Here is an 18613-nt window from a genome sequence, read left to right as displayed (position 1 = left end):
GCATGTTCCACGAGGTAAAATCTGAACAAGTAAAACTTCACATTTTAGAAACCCTGCTCAGTCTATCGTGTTAGTGCTGTTATCTCTGTACCGATCTGATCCAGCAGGGGGCAGCACCATAGACTGTAAATAAAAAGGCCAGCACCTGCTCTGATCCAGCAGGGGGCAGCACCTGCTCTGATCCAGCAGGGGGCAGCACCTGCTCTGATCCAGCAGGGGGCAGCACCTGCTCTGATCCAGCAGGGGGCAGCACCTGCTCTGATCCAGCAGGGGGCAGCACCTGCTCTGATCCAGCAGGGGGCAGCACCTGCTCTGATCCAGCAGGGGGCAGCACCTGCTCTGATCCAGCATGGGGCAGCACCTGCTCTGATCGCTCCGTAGAAGAAGAGAGAGGTCTGTGTGCATGCAGAGTCTGGTGGAGCCCGACTGAGCCGTTCTTCCAGAGTCCATCAGTACTTCATGTGTTACATGAAGTGAGGAGTCTGGAGGTTTGTGATTCCTGAGTAAACCCTGATCAGCTGTGAGGCCACTTTACTCTCCGGGAGGAGATGTACCGAGGTCGGCCTCCGAGAGGGGGCTACAGGCCGCCGTTCGAAGGCCGAGGTCCGCAGCAACCCAGGCCCTCCCAAGCATCGGGCTACAGAGACGACAGGAGCCGGCCCAGGCCTCCTTACCATCCCGGACACCACGACCATGGTCACCCCGAGTCTTACCGCCGCTCCCCCCCGCGCCGGAGGTACCCGTCCCCCGGGTCAGGGAGTCACCCAGGCGGGGAGTACTGGGCCGGAGGAGCGCCCAGGGAGGTGGGTCTGCTGGGCTCAGAATATATCTATCAGGGGTCTATCCTTCCAGAATAACTTATGAACGTTAAAGTCTCCTTCAGGGTGCATGGACCTTAAAGCATCTCTCACCCTGTCTGGTCTAAAGGAGCTCCATGTGTGTTCAACTGAACCAGGAGGCTCTTAAAGCTCAAACTGGACCAGCCTGTGATTTACTGACTGAAGCATGCAGTACACCATCACAATCTGGATCATCACAGTCCAGAGTCTCTGTGTGAATGTCATAGGCTGCATAAACAATGTCTCTGTGTTTATATCCTCTCACATCAGTTCACCACATCACAGCTACAGTAGCTTTAGCTAGCTAACACCGGCTAACACTCTCTTAAACCAGTGTTCATGTCCTGTTGTCCAACAGTCTGACCTGAACTACATCACTTTAATAAATACACACTCACTCACTCACTCACTCACTCACTCACTCACTCACTCACTCACTCATGTGTGGAGCAGAATTGAAACGTTTAAGGGGAGTTATTGGCGAATGAATGGAGTCTGGTTCCTTTGTATGAGTTTCCGGTGTTTCGGTGTAAACAGTGACCCTGATAACTGTCGACTTTCATCCGAATGCGTCTGTTTGTTATGTAACAGAATAAAGCGCAGAGAGCTCGGTTTGGTTGTAGTGGAAGGCTTTAGTATTTATTATAGACACAATGGGAAAAGCATATTTTGACATTAGTATTAAATAAAGTCACTAAGGCTGTTTGAGCTTCAGACTGTCACCAGGAAGACAGAGCATGACTCCTGCTTTAATGACCCTACACTGACTGCTCATTGCTATTAGAAGAGATTTAAGGTTTATCACCTTTAAAGCAACTTCACGGCCCCTGAATATATCTGTGATTTAAAAAAAATATTGAATGTATTTTTATTCATGTCTTTCTTTTATTCTCTCATTGTTTTTATTTGTTTTATTGATTTTTAATGTTTTATTTTTTAAAATGCTTTTAGTAGTTCCTCTTTTATTCTTTTATTTATGCTTTGTTATTTTAATTGTGGGTTTTTATGATGTAAAGCACTTTGTAACGTCTGTTTTGATAAGTGCTTTATAATTAAACTTTATTATTATATTATATTCGTCTGAAAGTTGCCACTTCACAGGGTCACTTTATACACGAAACACCGGTTAAAAAAAAAAGGCTCCAATAACATTTTATTGATATCAAAGATAAAATGAACTTGTTGAGAGTAGAGATAGATCCAATAAAGTGCCTATCAATGTCAGTTTAAAATAACCTGCATCAGTCCAGGTCTCACGAGGATCATTCAGCCTGTCTGCAGACACCTCATCCTCCTGCTCCTTCCTCAGTCCCCATCCTCTCTCCACATGATCACACAATCCTGTCCTGACCAGAGACTGGATATCAAATATTATATTATTATTCTACAGAGAGAGAGAGAGAGAGAGAGAGAGAGATCTTAATTCTCCTCCTCTAAGAGCAGCAACTATAGATGATGATGATGATGATGTCAAACCAATCAGCGGGACACAGTCTCTAACGTGTGTGTATGTGTGTGTTGCAGAGGTCCCCATCACCACGAGGAGCCGTTCCCCTCGATCACAACCTGGTGATCACAGTTGGCAACGAGCTGACAGGACCGTCTGGCTCCGCCCCCCCACGCCAACATGACAGGTGCTGCTGGTTGAATGTATTTGAAGTGTCAGGGTTCGAAACCTTTAAAGTGTGTCCTGCATTAACGTTCAGTTCTTCTGTTAGTGGTGAAGACAAATCTTCTTTCTTGTGTTTGTTCCTGCACCGTGTTCTGATGTGACAGCAGACTGTAGAGACCGAAACCCTCCCTGAGCTAAAGTCCTGTTTCGTTGCAGAGACTACCCTCCTCGCCCAGAGTACGAGCGCAGCAGGAGCCGAGGCCGCAGTCGACCTCGCAGCCGCAGTCGAGAGCGGAGTCCGGACCGGAGCCGGGCCAAGAGTCAAGGGCGGAGCAAGAGTCGGGCGAGGAGCAAGAGCCGGCCCCGCAGCCAGAGTCGCAGTCCGGATCGGAGCAGGGCCAGGGCCAGAGCCAAGAGCCGGGGCCGGAGCAAGAGTCGCAGTCCAGATCGAAGCCGCGCCAAGAGCCGGGGCAGGAGTAAAAGTCGCCCCCGCAGCAGGTCCAGATCCAGGTCCAGGTCTAAGTCGAGAGGGCGTAGCTTCAGCAAAGCAGCCAGCCGTGCCCGCAGCAGGAGCAGGTACAGGAGCCGCAGCAGCAGCTCCAGCTCCAGCAGCCGCAGCGACGCCAACGACAACAACGGGAAATCACGGAAAGGGTTTGAGGAGCTGGAGACGGCCCGGCGCAGGAAGGAGCTGGAGGAGATGCTGAATCAGCCCACCAAGTCCATCCTGAAGAAACGCAACGACTCTGAGGACTCGCCGTCTCTCAGAGTAAGTCCTCCAACTACACGCCGTCTTATCATCAGATATCATTGCATCATCACAGACAGTTTGAGGTTCTGGTCCAGGACTCAGATCTGTAGAAGAGGCTGACTCATAGTTTACATTTAGGAAGTAAATAAACCGACCACTACAGGTGATCTAGATCAGACCCTGACATACAGAACCAAACCCCAGCAGCGGACTCTGTCTCCTCCAGAGGATCCGTCAGAGCCCGGGTCAGACCAGGTTCATGTTGCGTTGTATCCTCTCTGTCACACAGACGTCATCACAGCAGCTGCTCACTCTGCTTGTTTCTGTGTTTCAGAGTTTTGAAGGTGTGGAGGGGTCCAGCATGTCCCGGGTGGCGGACCAGCTGCTGCAGGCGGTGAAGGGCATGGAGCCCCACATGGTGGCCTCCATGCTGTCAGAACTGCGCTCAGACCCCCACATGGCTCAGCGCGCCGGCCTGGACGCTGAAATCAAAGAGATCCTTAACCTGCTGGGGGGGCAGGCAGCAGGGAGCAAGGCCGAGGGGACCCCCGTAGACGACATCGATGACGAGGAGAAGTTCCTGTACGGAGATTCGGAGGAGCCCAAACCCCAATCCTCATCAGAGCCAGAGCGGCACCACGGTCTGGATCTGTACGGAGACGTGACAGAAGAGGCGCTCTACGGAGACTACCCCCAAACCATGAGCGCCAGTGGTCAGATGTACAACATCCCACAGGGAGCCCCGCCCACAGGAGGGGAGGTGGACCTGAGGTACACGAGCCGACCCACCGTCAGCCCGGACCAGAACGTCACGGTCCGTGTACCCAATCCCTCCTACCCGCCGGGTATGGAGCCTCTAGAGGAGAGCGAGCGCCAGGCGGTGGAGGAGTACGAGAAGATCCAGGACCTGCTGAAGACCATCGGCCTGGACCTTGGCGTGACTGAGATCAGCAAGATGGCTGCCAGGACCAAAGAGCGTCTCCATGGAAGCAAGCCTCCCCCAAAGACGCCCACGCGCAGGCGCTACTCCTCCGGCAGCTCTGACGGCAGCCGACGCAGCCGGGGCCGTGGGAGGCGGAGCCACAGCCACAGCGGCAGCTCCAGCAGCAGTAGCAGCAGCAGCAGGAGTCACAGCCGCGAGAGGAGCCGGCAGGGGGGTAGCTGGAGCAGCGAGGACAGCCACAGGAAGACCTCAGCTCAGCCCAAGACCCATAAAGAGCGAGACCTGAAGGAGACCAAGGCTGAGCGGAGCGACGCAGCGCCGCCACAGCAACCACCACCGCAGCAACCACTGCCACAAGTTACAGACCCCAACACCCTCCCCTCTCACCCTGGGGCCCCCATACCCACCTACCCCCCCCCACAGGTCCACAGCATGATGCCACACAACTACCCCCCGCCGGGGTACGGCCAGTACGGGAACTATCTCCCCTACATGCACCAGCAGTGGCCGCCCATGTACCCGCCCCCGATGACGATGCCTCCCCAAGCCAGCCCGGAGGAGTTCGCCCCGACACAGCCGTACGAGTACCCGGCCCCTGAGCCGGGGGTCAAAGGTCAGTCTGATCATGGAGACTTTATTGATTATTCATTCTGCTTATCAAACTCTGTATTGATTCCCTGATCACTTCCTCTGGTTGATCCACCGCCTGCATGTAGGATATGACATAAGTACATGACCGGTGTTCCAGTGTAAAGAGTGACTGTGTTAACCTGAGTCTCTAAGTGTTGTAGTTCTAAAAGCCTCTGAAACGGTTTCAGGTTTCCATGAAGAGGGGATGTTATGAGGACGTCTTGTCATTTTATAAACAAAGTAAACTCTGATGCATAGTGACGACTCGACCGCAGGAACTTTACCCCTGAACTACGCCCGTTTCGACCGGTCGACCCAGGGTCTAAATTTAGTTCAGGGGTAGGTAATCTCCCCCTGCTAGGGGGGTAGTACTTTTCAAAGGTCCCGGGACTTTCGGGGGGCAGGGCCTAGTTGATCTTGAAGCTCCAGGCTCACCTCAGCAGTAGTGTTGGATGTGTGTGTCCTCACAGCAGTGTCAGGGGGATGTGTAACAGGTGCTGGTTGTGGTGTGTGCAGGTCAGGACGTGGAGAAGGGGAGCTCTAAAGCCAGCAGCCTGGACCGACGAGTGTCCGAGGAGCAGAACAACGAGAGCCAGAAACAGAAGGTTTGATCCTCATCTCGTGAATGAATGAATAAATGAATGGGTGCACAGGTGTGTTCACGGTCGGGTAAGAGGTCTGTTTGGGTGTGTTCAGGTCCTGGAGGAGAGGGACAAGCTGAAACAGGACAGAGAGGTCCGGATGAAGAAGAAGGAGTATCTGATGAAGGAGCTGGAGAGACTCAGGAAGCAACAAGGTGAGTGAAGTGAGCGGTGTTTGGATGATGATGAGATCACACACAGAGAAATATAAGAACATTCCAACCCCTACATACATGAAACTCAGGATGACGCACCATGCACTGAAGTTCAACTCAAACCTTCAAGACATGAGAAGTAATCCAAGCCTACCACAGACGTAGACCTGACTGAGAGCTGATCAGGGTTTACAGAGCATGGGATTTACACAACCGCTTAATGTGTTCATGTTGTCACCGTGTCTCCAGGTGAGCTCCTCAGAAAGAAGCGGCGCGAGAAGGACGGACACAAGGACCCCCTGCTGCAGGAGATCAGCCGCCTGCAGGAGGAGGTCATGTCCCAGATCTCCAACCTCCGCAAGGAGCACGAGACCGCCGAGAAGAAACGCAGCGAGATCGACAAGGTCGCACTTATCCTCGGCCTGAACCCGTCCGACAGACCGCGCATGGCCGTCAAACCCGCCGAGGACCAGGAGGACCAGCACCCGCAGCCTGCCCCGCCAGAGAAGAAGAAACGGGTGGCGGAGAGAAGTCCTGAAGGAAGACCGGCAGCCAGAAGCTCCAGCACAAAGGTACAAAGACGTGCAGAGGAGGTAACACGGGAGCTAGACCAGAGAGAGTCTCCATAGCTAGGGCTCAGGTTCCTGAAGAATGTGATGTAGTTAGCTTACAGCTCTCAGGTGAGGGGTCAGGTGTGGTTTATCAACACAAGAAACACTCAAAGCTAAATCTAAAAGAATGACGTCTAAACTTCTTTAACTCCTCATGTTTCCCTTTGTGTTTGAAGATTGTTTGATGTCACTGCTCACCCGAACATGAGTCATGACGCTGTAGCTTATTTATCCAAGTGTCCCTTTGTACACAGAGGAGGAAGCTAGGATGCTAACAGCAGCTGTGATGTTGAACAAAGCTGACTGAGGACCTTTTCTCACATGTGCTCCTGAAATGTCTAAAGAACACTTAGGACGGTCTGACGTGAACTTTTCCCCAAGCAGGGAGACTTTAACCGCTCCGTTCACACGTCGACTCACTCCACATTTGTGCAGAAACTTTACAGAGGGGGGGGGGCAACTTACGTGCAGCTCACGCCGAGAATCAGTGCAAGTAAGTTCAGGAGTTTAGTGCATGTTTGAAAACAGCCTGAGTCAAACCTCAGCCCTGCGGAGCTGTCATTTCTCATTTTGTGAATCTGCCAGTCTCAGAGGGTTCATGTTTTACCATGAAACGTCTGTGCAGGAAGCTCGCAGGGTCAAATCATGTAAATGTTGATGCTCTAATAAAAAGTCCCGATGTTGTAGCGTGAACACGGTAACTCTGGAAGGTAAGTCTCTTTGTTTACAGCTTCAGTGACGGAACAGGAGCGTTACACAGACTGCGTTTTAAAACAATCAGCTTAAATATTGGAGTGAGTCAGAAGTCACTCTCGGTAGAAAAGCAATTGCAGGAATTTTTCCAAATATGTGTTGATAAACGTCTTCGAGGCTGAAACTCAACAAAGGTAAGGAACTTTTCTCCTTTCAAATTTTGTGGAGCTGAGTGTGAAGATGTTTTTGTCTGAGTGGATCCTGACCCTGTTGTTGTTTCCGGCCTTGTTGACTCTGGGACATGTTTGTTATTTTAGCAGACGTCCGTGGCCCCGCCTTCAAGACTGTCTTTGGAGAGGCCGATTGTCAGCGCCCCGCCCACGCCTTCGCCTGCGGCCCCGCCTCCAGAGCCGTTTGAATACTATGACGCTGGAAACCACTGGTGCAAAAACTGTAACGTCACCTCTGGTTCCATGTTTGATTTTTTCACGCACTTGCACAGCAAATCACATCGAAAGGTTTGTGATAGTTTTTACCTTTGAAATCAATTTTCACAAAATCACTGTCAAGACTTCTCCTCTGTCACTGTTCACTCTGCTATGGAAGGAGGTTGGTTTGATATTCAGACATGAGCAGAGCTGTGTGTTTTGGTTCCTTTAACTTTGACACGTCTGGTTCTTCTTCCAGACTCTGGACCCATACGACCGGCCATGGGTTTCCACTCCTACCAAAATCGCCAAGAACACTCCGTCAGAAGAGAAGCTCACTAAACCAGCCAAAGGTATTTGTGTTGCACGGTCATCACCTTCCATGAACAGTCATCATCACCATGCCTTGTTTTCCCGATGAGCCGCTGAAGTTTGTTAGCCGTCTTCTGCTTCCAGGTGGAGCTCAATGTGGAACTCTGCCGCAGTTTCTCTCTCTCTTAATGAAAACGTTTCTAACGAAGTGACAAAGACTCATGGATCCCACAGAGGAGACTCCGGTCCACACGTCTCTGATGACAGTTCCTTTGTTTTTCATGTCTCAGTGTAATGCTCTGCAGTAACCTTTGATAATAACCCTGCTATCACTGTGCAGTAAGAGCTTTTCCATCAGACACTGCTTTGAATTCAATTAGTGAAGTATACATCATCTGTTTCCAAAAATACTCTCAGGTGTTCCTTCTCTAACCACTTCTGTCCTGACAGGTTCTGGAAGTGGAGACGTTCAGCAGGTAAACATGATTGGCATTCATTTATCACCGTTAGAAGCTTGAAATTGTGTCGCCTGTGTCTCGCTGCAGGTTCCGAGTTCTTGCTGCCCGTCAGAGGATTCTTCTGCCTGTTGTGTAAAGAGTTTTACGGCGATGCCATCTGTGCAGAAGAGCACGTCACCAAACATAACCACAACGAGAAATACAAGGTACACCTGTCAGTGCAGAGAATCTCATGATATGGGTGAACATGCATGTAGGACAAACAGGATGCTTAGGTGCATTTGGACCAAGAGTTCCAGGGTCTTTTAGCCCCCAGAACTACTTTCCCCTGAACTAAAAGGTTCCTGTGCCCCCATTGTTGTCTGCATTTCGACTGCTGGCTGAAGTCCCGGGTAGATTGTGTAAATCAGGCCAGTGACGTATGGAGAAAAAAAAAGTAAATGCACTACACCACCAGACCAGTAGAGGGCAGCAAAACAAAGAGGAATGCCATTCATCACAGATGACACCATAGAAGCAGACGGACAGGCAGGTATCATTATGAGCAACACAACAGTTAGCCTGTTAGCATGAAGAGACTCAGCTGGTCTGTTTTAGATGGTGCTATATTTCATCACAGATGGATTCACTGAATCAACACGTGAGAGGAGATAAGCACGAGTAGCAAAGACGTTTCAACACGCCTTTAAAATCCTTTTGAACTCAAAAAGCCGTGGAAGAGATCGGCCGGTGTTTTGGTTTAAACAGCGACCCTGTTAACTGGAGACTTTCAGTCGGATGCATCCCTCATAAACGTCTTTAGACAATCATTAAATATCTGATGAGGATATTTTGAAATCTTAATAAAAACTAAACTAGTTTGCATTCCCAGGAACTCCCTCTGTGTTTCAACAGCTGTGTAAACTCCACAAACACTGACACGTTCAGCTGAAGGTCTCCAGTTTACAGGGTCACTTTTAAAACCGGAACACCGGGAGCAGGGGCGGAGCTAGACTCTCAGTGCAAAGGGGGCGTAACATCCTCAAGGGGCCCTTCTGATAGTCAAATTCACAACTGGAAAACAGCTGATATATTTTCTTCCCTACTTATCAATAAAAAAACACAAATTCTCACTTATTGATCAAAGACAGCCCATAAGAGCAAAAGGTTGCTTTTCGAGTTCAAATGTTTCAGCTGCACAGAGGACAGCACACAGCACTTTACAGCATTCATTAATGAATGGTTCAGCACCGACGAAGATGGACAGCGACAGGCAGGTGCATTGTCCAGTACTGTCTTTCTCATGAATAACATTAACATAAAATAGACACAGTGGTCTACAACACAGTAAAGTGTATTTAAACATAAAATAGACACCAGGGTTTAAATGCAATTTCAAAGGAAGTCTACAATACCTCAGGAGATGACACAGGTGCAGAGATCCATTAAAAACATCAGTTAAACATCAGTGTTAGGATCCATGGCTGACACAAGGAATACAATGTCTTAAAAAAGAGTGGAACTCCTCCACAACTTCCTCTGGCTTGGAGATGTCTTCTGAAAAGAAACATGCAAACTCCAGCATTTTCTTTTCCGCATCAGGGTACTCAGTATCGTGAACAGTTTGGCCATTTCTCGATTCTTGAACCGCCCCAAAAATATCAAGGATATAAAAATAAACCTCTGCTGAGAACAAAATGCGAACGAGGCCTGTCGATTTCCGTGCCGCTGCTGTGACCTCACATCACAGCTGATAAAGGGGAAAGCCCCAACCTATCACCTGCTGAGCTGAAGTCTGAGATCGAGCGCACCTGTTAGGAACGAGAGTGACGCAGTAACGTGCAGGCATATTTCCAACACCAATTCTAATAAATATAGGGGCTGGGGATGTAAATTTCAAGTATTTTCTGTGATCGATCTTTGGAAATGTTAACGATCAATTATTGATTAATCATTAAAAGAAACGTAAACGTTTTCCATGTCAAGAACAATGCCAAATGTGTTTTCCCCTGAATCAAATTTTCATTTCAACATTAAACACGCTGAATATCAACATGTGGAGCAGGCTCACAATCTCTGCGGACACACAGTCATGATAGTGAAGGCTCAGACTTCAACATGTGGATTACTGCAACAAGAGAACTGAACAGAAACATATTTCACACTCAGTGTCCAGTTTTCTGTCTACTCGTTCTTATTGAGAAAAATAAGAATGTGAACGCGGTCAGGTGTCAGCAGGGAGCACAACCGGGTCATAACCAGTCCGGCGGAGAAAAAAAGCGCTCGTGGAGACCTGTCACTCAGCTGCAGCCCCCAGCTGAGCGTCTCTGCTGTGAGCAACAGCTGTAGTCAGCTGATTCACATCGAAACATGCTTTAAACTTAAAACACCTCCCTGATAGCTGAACAAAATATGAGACCACATTATGTTTGTTCCACGTGATATAAAGTCCAAACAAAAATGCATTACAACCACAGTCTATCCTAAGATTCAATAATAATCATGGCCGAATGATATAGCTAATGGAACTTAGGCTACCTACAGTGTTAGGATGTAGAAAAATGCCCAGTTCATTTGTGGCCTCCAAGGCGATTATTACAGGAGGAGTACAACGGGAGGTTGCTTTAAATTAAAAATAGATGTATATGTGTGAATGTTTTTTAATTACAACACCGACTGTGGACAGGGAGAGACATCAGCTGTCCTGATCCTGTCAAAAAAGTAGCTCAGTAGGGGGCCCCTGCTGAACTCGGGCCTTGGGGCGGCCGCACCCTCTGCCCCCGCGGTCGCTCCGCTTATGACCGGGAGAGACGCATTCACGGTGGGCTGAGAGAAGACTACTGTTACAAGCTGCTAAATCAAGAGAATCACAGCTTCTTCTTTTGAAAAGTACACACACATACAAAAAAGATAGAACAAATAAAAACTAATGAAAGAAAGAGAAATCAAGAGAATCACAGATGTGTGTGATGTTATTGTGGATGGAGGGAGGAATAAAAACACTGAGGTTAATCTACCAATCAGACACGTTCAGCATTGCAGGCCCTGCCCCCCAAAAGTCCCGGGACCTTTGAAAAGTACTACCCCCCTAGCAGGGGCTTTTCAGGGGGGAGATTATCCACCCCTGAACTAAATTTAGACCCTGGGTCCACCGGTCGAAATGCACGTAGTTCAGGGTTACAGTTCTTCCGGTTGAAAAACGCCTCTTGAGGGAAAACTGTGGTACCTTTTTATTTACTATTTATTTACTGTGACTTAGATGTGCTTAGTTCCACTTTTGTTTCTCTGTTCCAAACAAACTCATGAAACCTGATTGGAGCTCTGGTCGGGTGAAAATAGATAATATTACAGGTGCACTCAGGTGAGGATGAAATGCATGGGTCAATAGAGATGCCACAATAATAAACCAGGGGTAGATCCACAAGATAACTTCAGATATGATGCCACACCTGATATTATCATGATACAGTGATCATGACTAAGGTTAGGGATAGAATTGCATCATGAGCAAATAATTATACATCACCACACCTGATTAACTGAGGAGTCTAATTTATTTTACTAATCCAACCCCCAAAAACATCGGCACTATCTATCTATCAATCAATCAATCAATCAATCAATCAATCAATCAATCAATCAATCTTTATAAATTATTTGTATAGCACCAAATCACAACTAACCTTATCTTAAGACTCTTTTACAAACAGAGCAGGTCTAGACCACTCTATGTCAAATTATGAACAGAGACCCAACACCAAGACAGGGTAAGACTCAGTCTGACCCCACCTTAATCCACCATGAGCATTGCACCTCACAGTATTTAGCTAGTTACAGCAGAGAGGACAAACTTCCTTTAACAGGCAGAAACCTCGAGCAGAACCAGACTCATGTTAGACAGCCATCTGCCTCGACTGAGTTGGGTCTGGAAAGAGGGATAGAGGAGAATAAGAGAGAGAGGGAGCGGTGATAGTGATGAGATGAGTAGTAGTAGCTGTTGCCGCTGGAGTCCAGCACGTCCGTATCAGCTGGAGTCTGGAACGTCCACAGCAGGAGGACATCTACGGCAGCTCAGAGGAACCTACGAGACAAGGGAGCTCAGGGACTCCAGAAAGGTCTATGGTTAGTAACTTTAATGGGACAGGGAGAGTTAAAGTAAGTGATGAGGGGATTGGGGGGGAAGGGGCTGAGATAGGATCCCAGTGTGTCAGTGTGCCAGTTCCCCCTGCAGTCTAAGCCTATAGCAGCATAACTAGGAGCTGATCCAAGCCTGATCCAGCTCTAACTATAAAAGTTAAGGTACAACCAGCAGGCCTGCATGTTGGAGCATAGCGTTCTAGAGGGGTCATAGGGCACTATGAGCTTTCAATGTAGACATGTTGGAGTTTAAATTTTAAAAGAAAAAGATAGAGTGAAAGCATAAATGTCAGACAGAAACCGTAAGCTGTATCCACATTATCCACACGACATTGGTGAAATATTGCACTCTTCTTGTTGTGTGCAGTATGGTGTGCCTACTCATGAAGTACCTGATGTCAGGATGTTGCTGCAAAATCACGTGTTAAATGTAAGGCAGGAAATCTTGATGCTTTTCATCAGTCTTGTTTTTTTCTCTTTTTATTGCCTCAGAAACAAATGTACGAGAATCCGATGTACGAACAGAGGAGGAACCTGGATCGACAGGCAGGGCTGGCCTCAGAGGCGGGTGGAAAGAAACGCAAACATGAGGACAGTGAGAAAGCCACTAAGGACAAGGATGACAAGTCCAAACACAAAAAGGAGAAAAAGGACAAGGACAAAAAGAAGGGAGATGATGACGTGGTTCAGAAGGAAGAGAAAGCTAAAGTAAAGGAGGAACAGGAAGAAAAAACAAAGACAAGCAAGAAAGTGGAGGATTCAAAAGAGGAAAAAAGCTTTGAAGAGGAGAGGCCAGTTTTCAGTAAAAAAGATGAGAGTGAGAAGTTTAAATTTGGCAGAAAGGATGACAAATACCGCCACAGCAGAGAGGAAGAGGGGATGGGAAAATACAGGAGAGAAGAGGAGGAGAGACCCAAATACAGCAGAGAAGAAGAATACCGACACCGATATCGCAGAGATGGGGATGATCGACATGATGAGCGTCCTAAATATGGGCCAAGAGACGACGAGGACAGGTATAAATACGGTAAATATCCAGATTTTAAATCCAAGTATGACAGGGAGCGGGAGGAGGGGAAACCCAAAACTGAGAAGGAAGCTTTTAAAAAGCTTGAACCAGAGAAACCTGACGCAAGCAAGACCGAACCTCCACCAAAGCCTTACGACCTGCCTAAAGTCTTCTGTGGACCCAGTCCGGCCATGAGGGCAAAGCTTCGCAAGCAAAGCGTGGAAGCAGGCAAACCAGCACAGGTGGCGCCAACGCCTTCATTTGGAAGGTTCACATGGAAGAAGAAGGAGAACGTTCTGGCAAAAGAGGCCCAGAAAGCTGCTGCAGAGTTCATCAAGGAGGATGAAGACGGTTCAACGGAGAAACCTGCATCAATGGAGGATTCTTTTATGAAGTCTATGGCTGTTGCAAAGGAAATAGCCCAGAAGCTTGGGGGCCATCAGAACATGCCTCCTCCTTGGGTGTCCAACCAGAACAACAGAGGAAGAGGACGAGGAAGAGGAATTAGGCCCAACCTCCCTGCACCAGCAGCAGTAATGCGAAAAACAGCAATGATGGGTAAACCTGCACCTCTTAATACCTTCCTCTCTATCAAACCTCAAAACACTGGTCTGCTGGGTTCTCCTCCAAAAGACCTACCAACAATCCAGGAGATCGCAAAGACTCTGAGTATTCCTGTGCCATTCCAGGGAAAGTCTAGACCATCTAGTGCTGGATTTGGGGCAGTTGAGAATAAACCCCCACCACCAAGAATAGGACCTGAACCATTTAAGTCTAATACAGATTCACCGGTTTCTGGATCTGCACCATCTGAAGGAAAATCTGCACCACCTGTTTCTGCACCTGCGACATTCGGGGTTAAACCCCAGCAACCTGTTTCTACGCCTGCAACATTCGGGGTTAAACCCCAGCAACCCGTTTCTACACCTGCGACATTTGGGGTTAAACCCCAGCAACCCGTTTCTACACCTGCGACATTTGGGGTTAAACCCCAGCAACCCATTCCTACACCTGCCCCACCTGTTTTAAAGCCTCCTGGAATTGACACCAAGCATGTGCCATCAGTCCCTAAACCTTTACCATTCAAGACCCCCTCTGCACCACCATGCATAGCTACCCCTGCACCCTTTGCAGTTAAACCTCCACAGCCAACAATGATAAAGATAGTGTCTGATGTGGCGGCTCCTGGTGTTCCAGAGAGTGAGCAGACACGTACCGTGTTTGTCAAGCCTCCACCTTTCATGAAAATGGGTGAAGCAGCTCAAAAGCCTGAGAAACACAAGAGTAACCTGGCTGCAGCCAAAGCCAAGGACTTATTTGATATATTCTATAGTAGCACTGGCCAGTCAAGCACCTCATCCATCACCAAAACCGCAACGGACACAAGACCGGACAGAAGTGGGACCAATAAGGGTGAACTTCCTACCCCACGAGCACAAAACACTCAACCAAGGCATGCTATGGCTCTGCAACCAGACTCAAACAAAGCCCTGCCAAGTACCAAAACCCAGCCAGAAACTCTCATAGGTCCACCATGTCCCATAACCCAGCCAGAAACCATCAAAAGTCCACCATGTCCTGTAACCCAAACAGAAACCATCAAAAGTCCACCATGTCTTGTAACCCAAACAGAAACCATCAAAAGTCCACCATGTCCCGTAACCCAGTCAGAAACCATCAACAGTCCACCATGTCCTGTAACCCAGCCAGAAACCATCAAAAATCTACCAAGTCCACAAACCAAGCCAGAATCAGAGATCCAAATTTCATCAGTCTGGTCCCTGCAGCCAACCCCAGCTGAGGTTGGTCCATCCGCAAGAACTTCACAGACAAACCAACGTATGTCTGAGGCTCAGGGTGCCCCCCAAAACCAATCCTTAACTTCTAAATCTACTTCCCAAACCAATGCTGAGCTTGAACCAACTTTTCAAACCGAGTCCCGGCCCAAACTGGCTCCTCTAGCCGAAACAGACCCAGAGTCCGAACCAAACCAGGACACCGTGACCCAGTCTCATCTAGAGATGCATCTCGACACAGCTCCGGTACCTGAGTGCAAACCAGGTCGAAAAACTAGAGGCAAAACCACTCCTACTAAGAGAACTCCTCCGGCCCCCCGCCCTGTCCGACAAACCAGATCCCAAACCAGATACCAGACCCGGCAGCAGCATAGCCAGTCAGAGCCTGAGCCTGACCTTGCTTCTGGAGATTCTGACTCGGCAGCTTCAGACTCAAAGGGTCTTGACACATCGGACCCTGGCTCTGGTTTGCAGCCTATGGAAGAGGCAACAAGCGAGGGGGACCCCCCGATGATGGAGATAACCCCTGAAACCCTGGGCCTCCCCTCTGACATGACCTCTTTGAACTTTGACTATGATTTCAATTTTGAATAGAAAGTCAGCAGACTTGAAGGAGTCTGAGGAGGGTTTCTTTAAAGACTTGTTTGTCCCAGATGTTCCGAAGATCAGTGATGTACCGTGCAAAGAGGCCGCTGAGAGGTGGTGAGACCAAACTCCCACTGACGGACCTGACTTTTAAAACACCAACCTTTAATCCTGGCAAGTTTCCTGTTTAGTCAAACCTTGTTCTCAGTCTTCTAAAGAGCCCCCTACCGGTTTTGTGGGGCAGGGTTTTAGACGCAATGATAACAAGGTCCTCCTAAAACTGGACAACACTGGCGCTCTGTGTTATAGTTAGCAGCTACGTTGTGTAGCCAAAGGTGTGTGTTTGTTTTCATGGTTAGTTCAGAGTTCAGGATGATTGAAAAGGTTATAAGACGATGAACCAGGCAGAGTGTTGTTCCAGATGTTTCTCCAAACTGACAGTTTCCTCCAAGTTACAGGATAATCATTCCTTTACACGTGTTAGACAGATAAGGTTGGGAGCATGGACTGTCAGGTAGATGCACATGGCTCAACCTCTTTCCTTATTACACTGAGTTATAATCCTACTTCAGTAATCAGACTTTTAGAAAATCTGCCTCTTCAAATCACGTCCACTTTCAAACCGCCTCATGTTCTCTGTGTGACTGAGAACATGACCCGGGTTTGGATGAATCCACCTGTCCTTGTTGCATCCTCGCTCTGCTGTCCACACACTCTTGGCTGTGTAGCTTATATCAGACTGAATGGACACCTTTCCGGTTTTAACCACACGGACATTCACCTTCCCCTCTAGGCTCAGTGGAAGACGGACTTCTGAAAATGTTGTTGTCTTTGTCATGCGTTCACACTTTAAATCGCCTCTCCTCCTCCTCCTCCTCCTGAAGGTAAAGTTTGTACTCATTTGTTCTCTTGTTTTGTATTCCAGTTCAGACTCTCGAGTTTGTTTCTCTCCTCTTTGAACTGTGATGATGTGTTTCTGATGCAGAGCTCAGCTGGTGAAAGAAAAGTCGCAGCATGGACCAAAATCAGCTCAGTTACTTTGAACGCTGTGTTTTACGTGTAAGCTGAAGATGGAGGAGACGGTTCCATTAAAACTGCATCAGGCTCTCGCTCCCGGTGCGTTTGAAGCACTGAGCTGTGACTAGTGTCTCTGTGTGGGTCAGAATAGAAACAAACTCCTCGTCGTGTACATTTCTGTTGCTTCTAGTAGAGTTTTAATAAAGTTGACAACCAGGAGTGCTGTGTGTTGTGATTCTTGCTGATTGGGTCGCTACATCTGGTTCAGGGATGACCACAATTAATAGATTATCGATTAATTGATTGTTAAGAAATTACTCGCAACACGCATTTTTGTTATCAATTTTCCATCACGTGGAACAAACATCATGTGGTCTCATATTACACTCATCTATCAGGGAGGTGTTTGAAGTTTAAAGCATGTTTGGATGTGAATCAGCTGTTAAAGGTGTTGTGCACAGCGGAGACGCTCAGCTGGCGGCTGCGGCTGTGCGTCAGGTCTCCACGTGCGCTTTTTAAAAGAGGATCAATACAAAACTGCTACCAACAACGACACAGACACAAAGGTTGACAACTTTACACAGGACATTTCCACCTTTAGATACGAAGGCAACAGACAGGTGGGAAATTCAGGTACGCTATGTTTGCAGATCAGCAACATCAGAGCCGTCTGAGCTTTTCTGCAGCGGGACTGATTATGACCCGGGTGCGCTCCCGGCTGACACCTGATTGAATACACATGTTTATTTTTCTCAATAAGAACGAGTAGACAGAAAACTGGACACTGTGAGTCTGAAGTACTTTTCTGTTAGTAGTCTCAGCCTTCACTTTATAAGACTATGTCTGCGTAGAATATTTTTATGAGCCTGATTGTTGATATTCTGCGTGTCAAACATGTACCCGTATTCAACCCCGTCAGTGATATGCATTTTGTTGCTGTAGAAAATATTATTTAGGGGGAAAACAATGTACTTGGCATTGTTTTTGACGTAAGAATAATAATGTTTTTTTTATCAATTAATCGATAATTGATGGTTAACATTTCCAAAAATCGATCAAGGAAAATACTTAAAATGTACATCCCTAATCTGGATTACTTCTGAGATTACGCTGGTTGTGTTTGTTTTTTTTTACCTTGTTTCTAAAGTGTTATAACTTCTTTGGGCTTGCCCTGCTTCCTCTTCAGACCTCTTCTGTTTCTCCCCAAGCTCACTCCAATAAAGTGAAACATGACAGTTTGTCCTGTTGTAGGATCTGAGATAAGCTCTTTAAAAATACTTTCACTCAGATTGAAGCAGCTGTGAGGAGTTTCAGCGGCCTATGAGAAAGGCTGAAATCTTAAGTGACGCCTTTATGACCATTAGAGTTAAGACCGACACTCCCTGTACCGTGCCTGTGAGCACTGCAAGGGATCAAGCACAGACGAGTCGCTGAAGAATTAGTCTGTACTTTTTTCCTAAGCAAACATTCACATTGAGTGTCTCAGAAAACCCCCTGAAGTCGTTTTTCGACCAGAGGAACTTTACCCCTGAACTACCTGCGTTTCAACCAGTGGACCCAGGGCCTAAATTTAGGTGTAGATAATCTCCCCCCTAAAAAGACCCTGCTAGGGGGGTAGTACTTTTCAAAGGTCCTGGTACTTTAGGGGGCAGGGCCTGCAATGCTGAACGTGTCTGATTGGTAGATTAACCTCAGTGTTTTTATTCCTCCCTCCGTCCACAATAACATCACACACATCTGTGATTCTCTTGATTTCTCTTTCTTTCATTAGTTTTTATTTGTTCTATCTTTTTTGTATGTGTGTGTACTTTTCAAAAGAAGAAGCTGTGATTCTCTTGATTTAGCAGCTTGTAACAGTAGTCTTCTCTCAGCCCACCGTGAATGAGTCTCTCCTCCCGGTGTTCCGGTTTTAAAAGTGACCCTGTAAACTGGAGACCTTCAGCTGAACGTGTCAGTGTTTGTGGATTTTACACAGCTGTTGAAACACAGAGGGAGTTCCTGGGAATGCAAACTAGTT

At 47.7% G+C, this 18613-nt stretch overlaps 2 protein-coding genes across 4 annotated transcripts in view; one reads left to right on the top strand and one right to left on the bottom strand.

Annotated features, from left to right (window-relative positions):
- Positions 1 to 18613, bottom strand: part of LOC117811230 (NACHT, LRR and PYD domains-containing protein 3-like) — a 574987-nt gene that overhangs the window by 409469 nt on the left and 146905 nt on the right.
- znf318 (zinc finger protein 318) lies at positions 239 to 16815 on the top strand. 3 transcript variants are annotated; one of them, XR_004630956.1, is made up of 12 exons: positions 300 to 803; positions 2364 to 2473; positions 2668 to 3220; positions 3537 to 4758; positions 5292 to 5380; positions 5472 to 5571; positions 5821 to 6143; positions 7193 to 7393; positions 7563 to 7656; positions 8161 to 8279; positions 12682 to 16463; positions 16565 to 16815. XR_004630956.1 is itself a non-coding variant. In XM_034681390.1 (11 exons), exons 1-11 carry the CDS (start codon positions 549 to 551, stop codon positions 15586 to 15588), a joined length of 5973 nt encoding a protein of 1990 aa, XP_034537281.1. In that variant the 5' UTR covers positions 239 to 548; the 3' UTR covers positions 15589 to 16815. The 3 variants fall into 3 exon arrangements, 2 of the variants coding, with proteins under 2 accessions (XP_034537281.1, XP_034537282.1); XM_034681390.1 differs by having other exon boundaries at positions 239 to 803; positions 12682 to 16815; XM_034681391.1 differs by having other exon boundaries at positions 7196 to 7393; positions 12682 to 16815.

This window comes from Notolabrus celidotus, chromosome 4 (genome assembly GCF_009762535.1).
Source record: "Notolabrus celidotus isolate fNotCel1 chromosome 4, fNotCel1.pri, whole genome shotgun sequence".
NCBI classification, from domain to species: Eukaryota; Metazoa; Chordata; class Actinopteri; order Labriformes; family Labridae; genus Notolabrus; species Notolabrus celidotus.
The sequence above is the reverse complement of the archived record's forward strand: the minus strand, read 5'-3'. Positions and strand labels throughout refer to the sequence as shown.

What these genes read in the sequence shown, in the direction of transcription:
- znf318 (XM_034681390.1), top strand. Translation starts at nt 549, where the DNA reads ATGTACCGAGGTCGGCCTCCGAGAGGGGGCTACAGGCCGCCGTTCGAA. An exon ending in ACGAGAGCCAGAAACAGAAG is followed by an intron (nt 5,381 to 5,471) that starts GTTTGATCCTCA and finishes GGGTGTGTTCAG; the next exon opens with GTCCTGGAGGAGAGGGACAA. An exon ending in ACAGCAAATCACATCGAAAG is followed by an intron (nt 7,394 to 7,562) that starts GTTTGTGATAGT and finishes TTCTTCTTCCAG; the next exon opens with ACTCTGGACCCATACGACCG.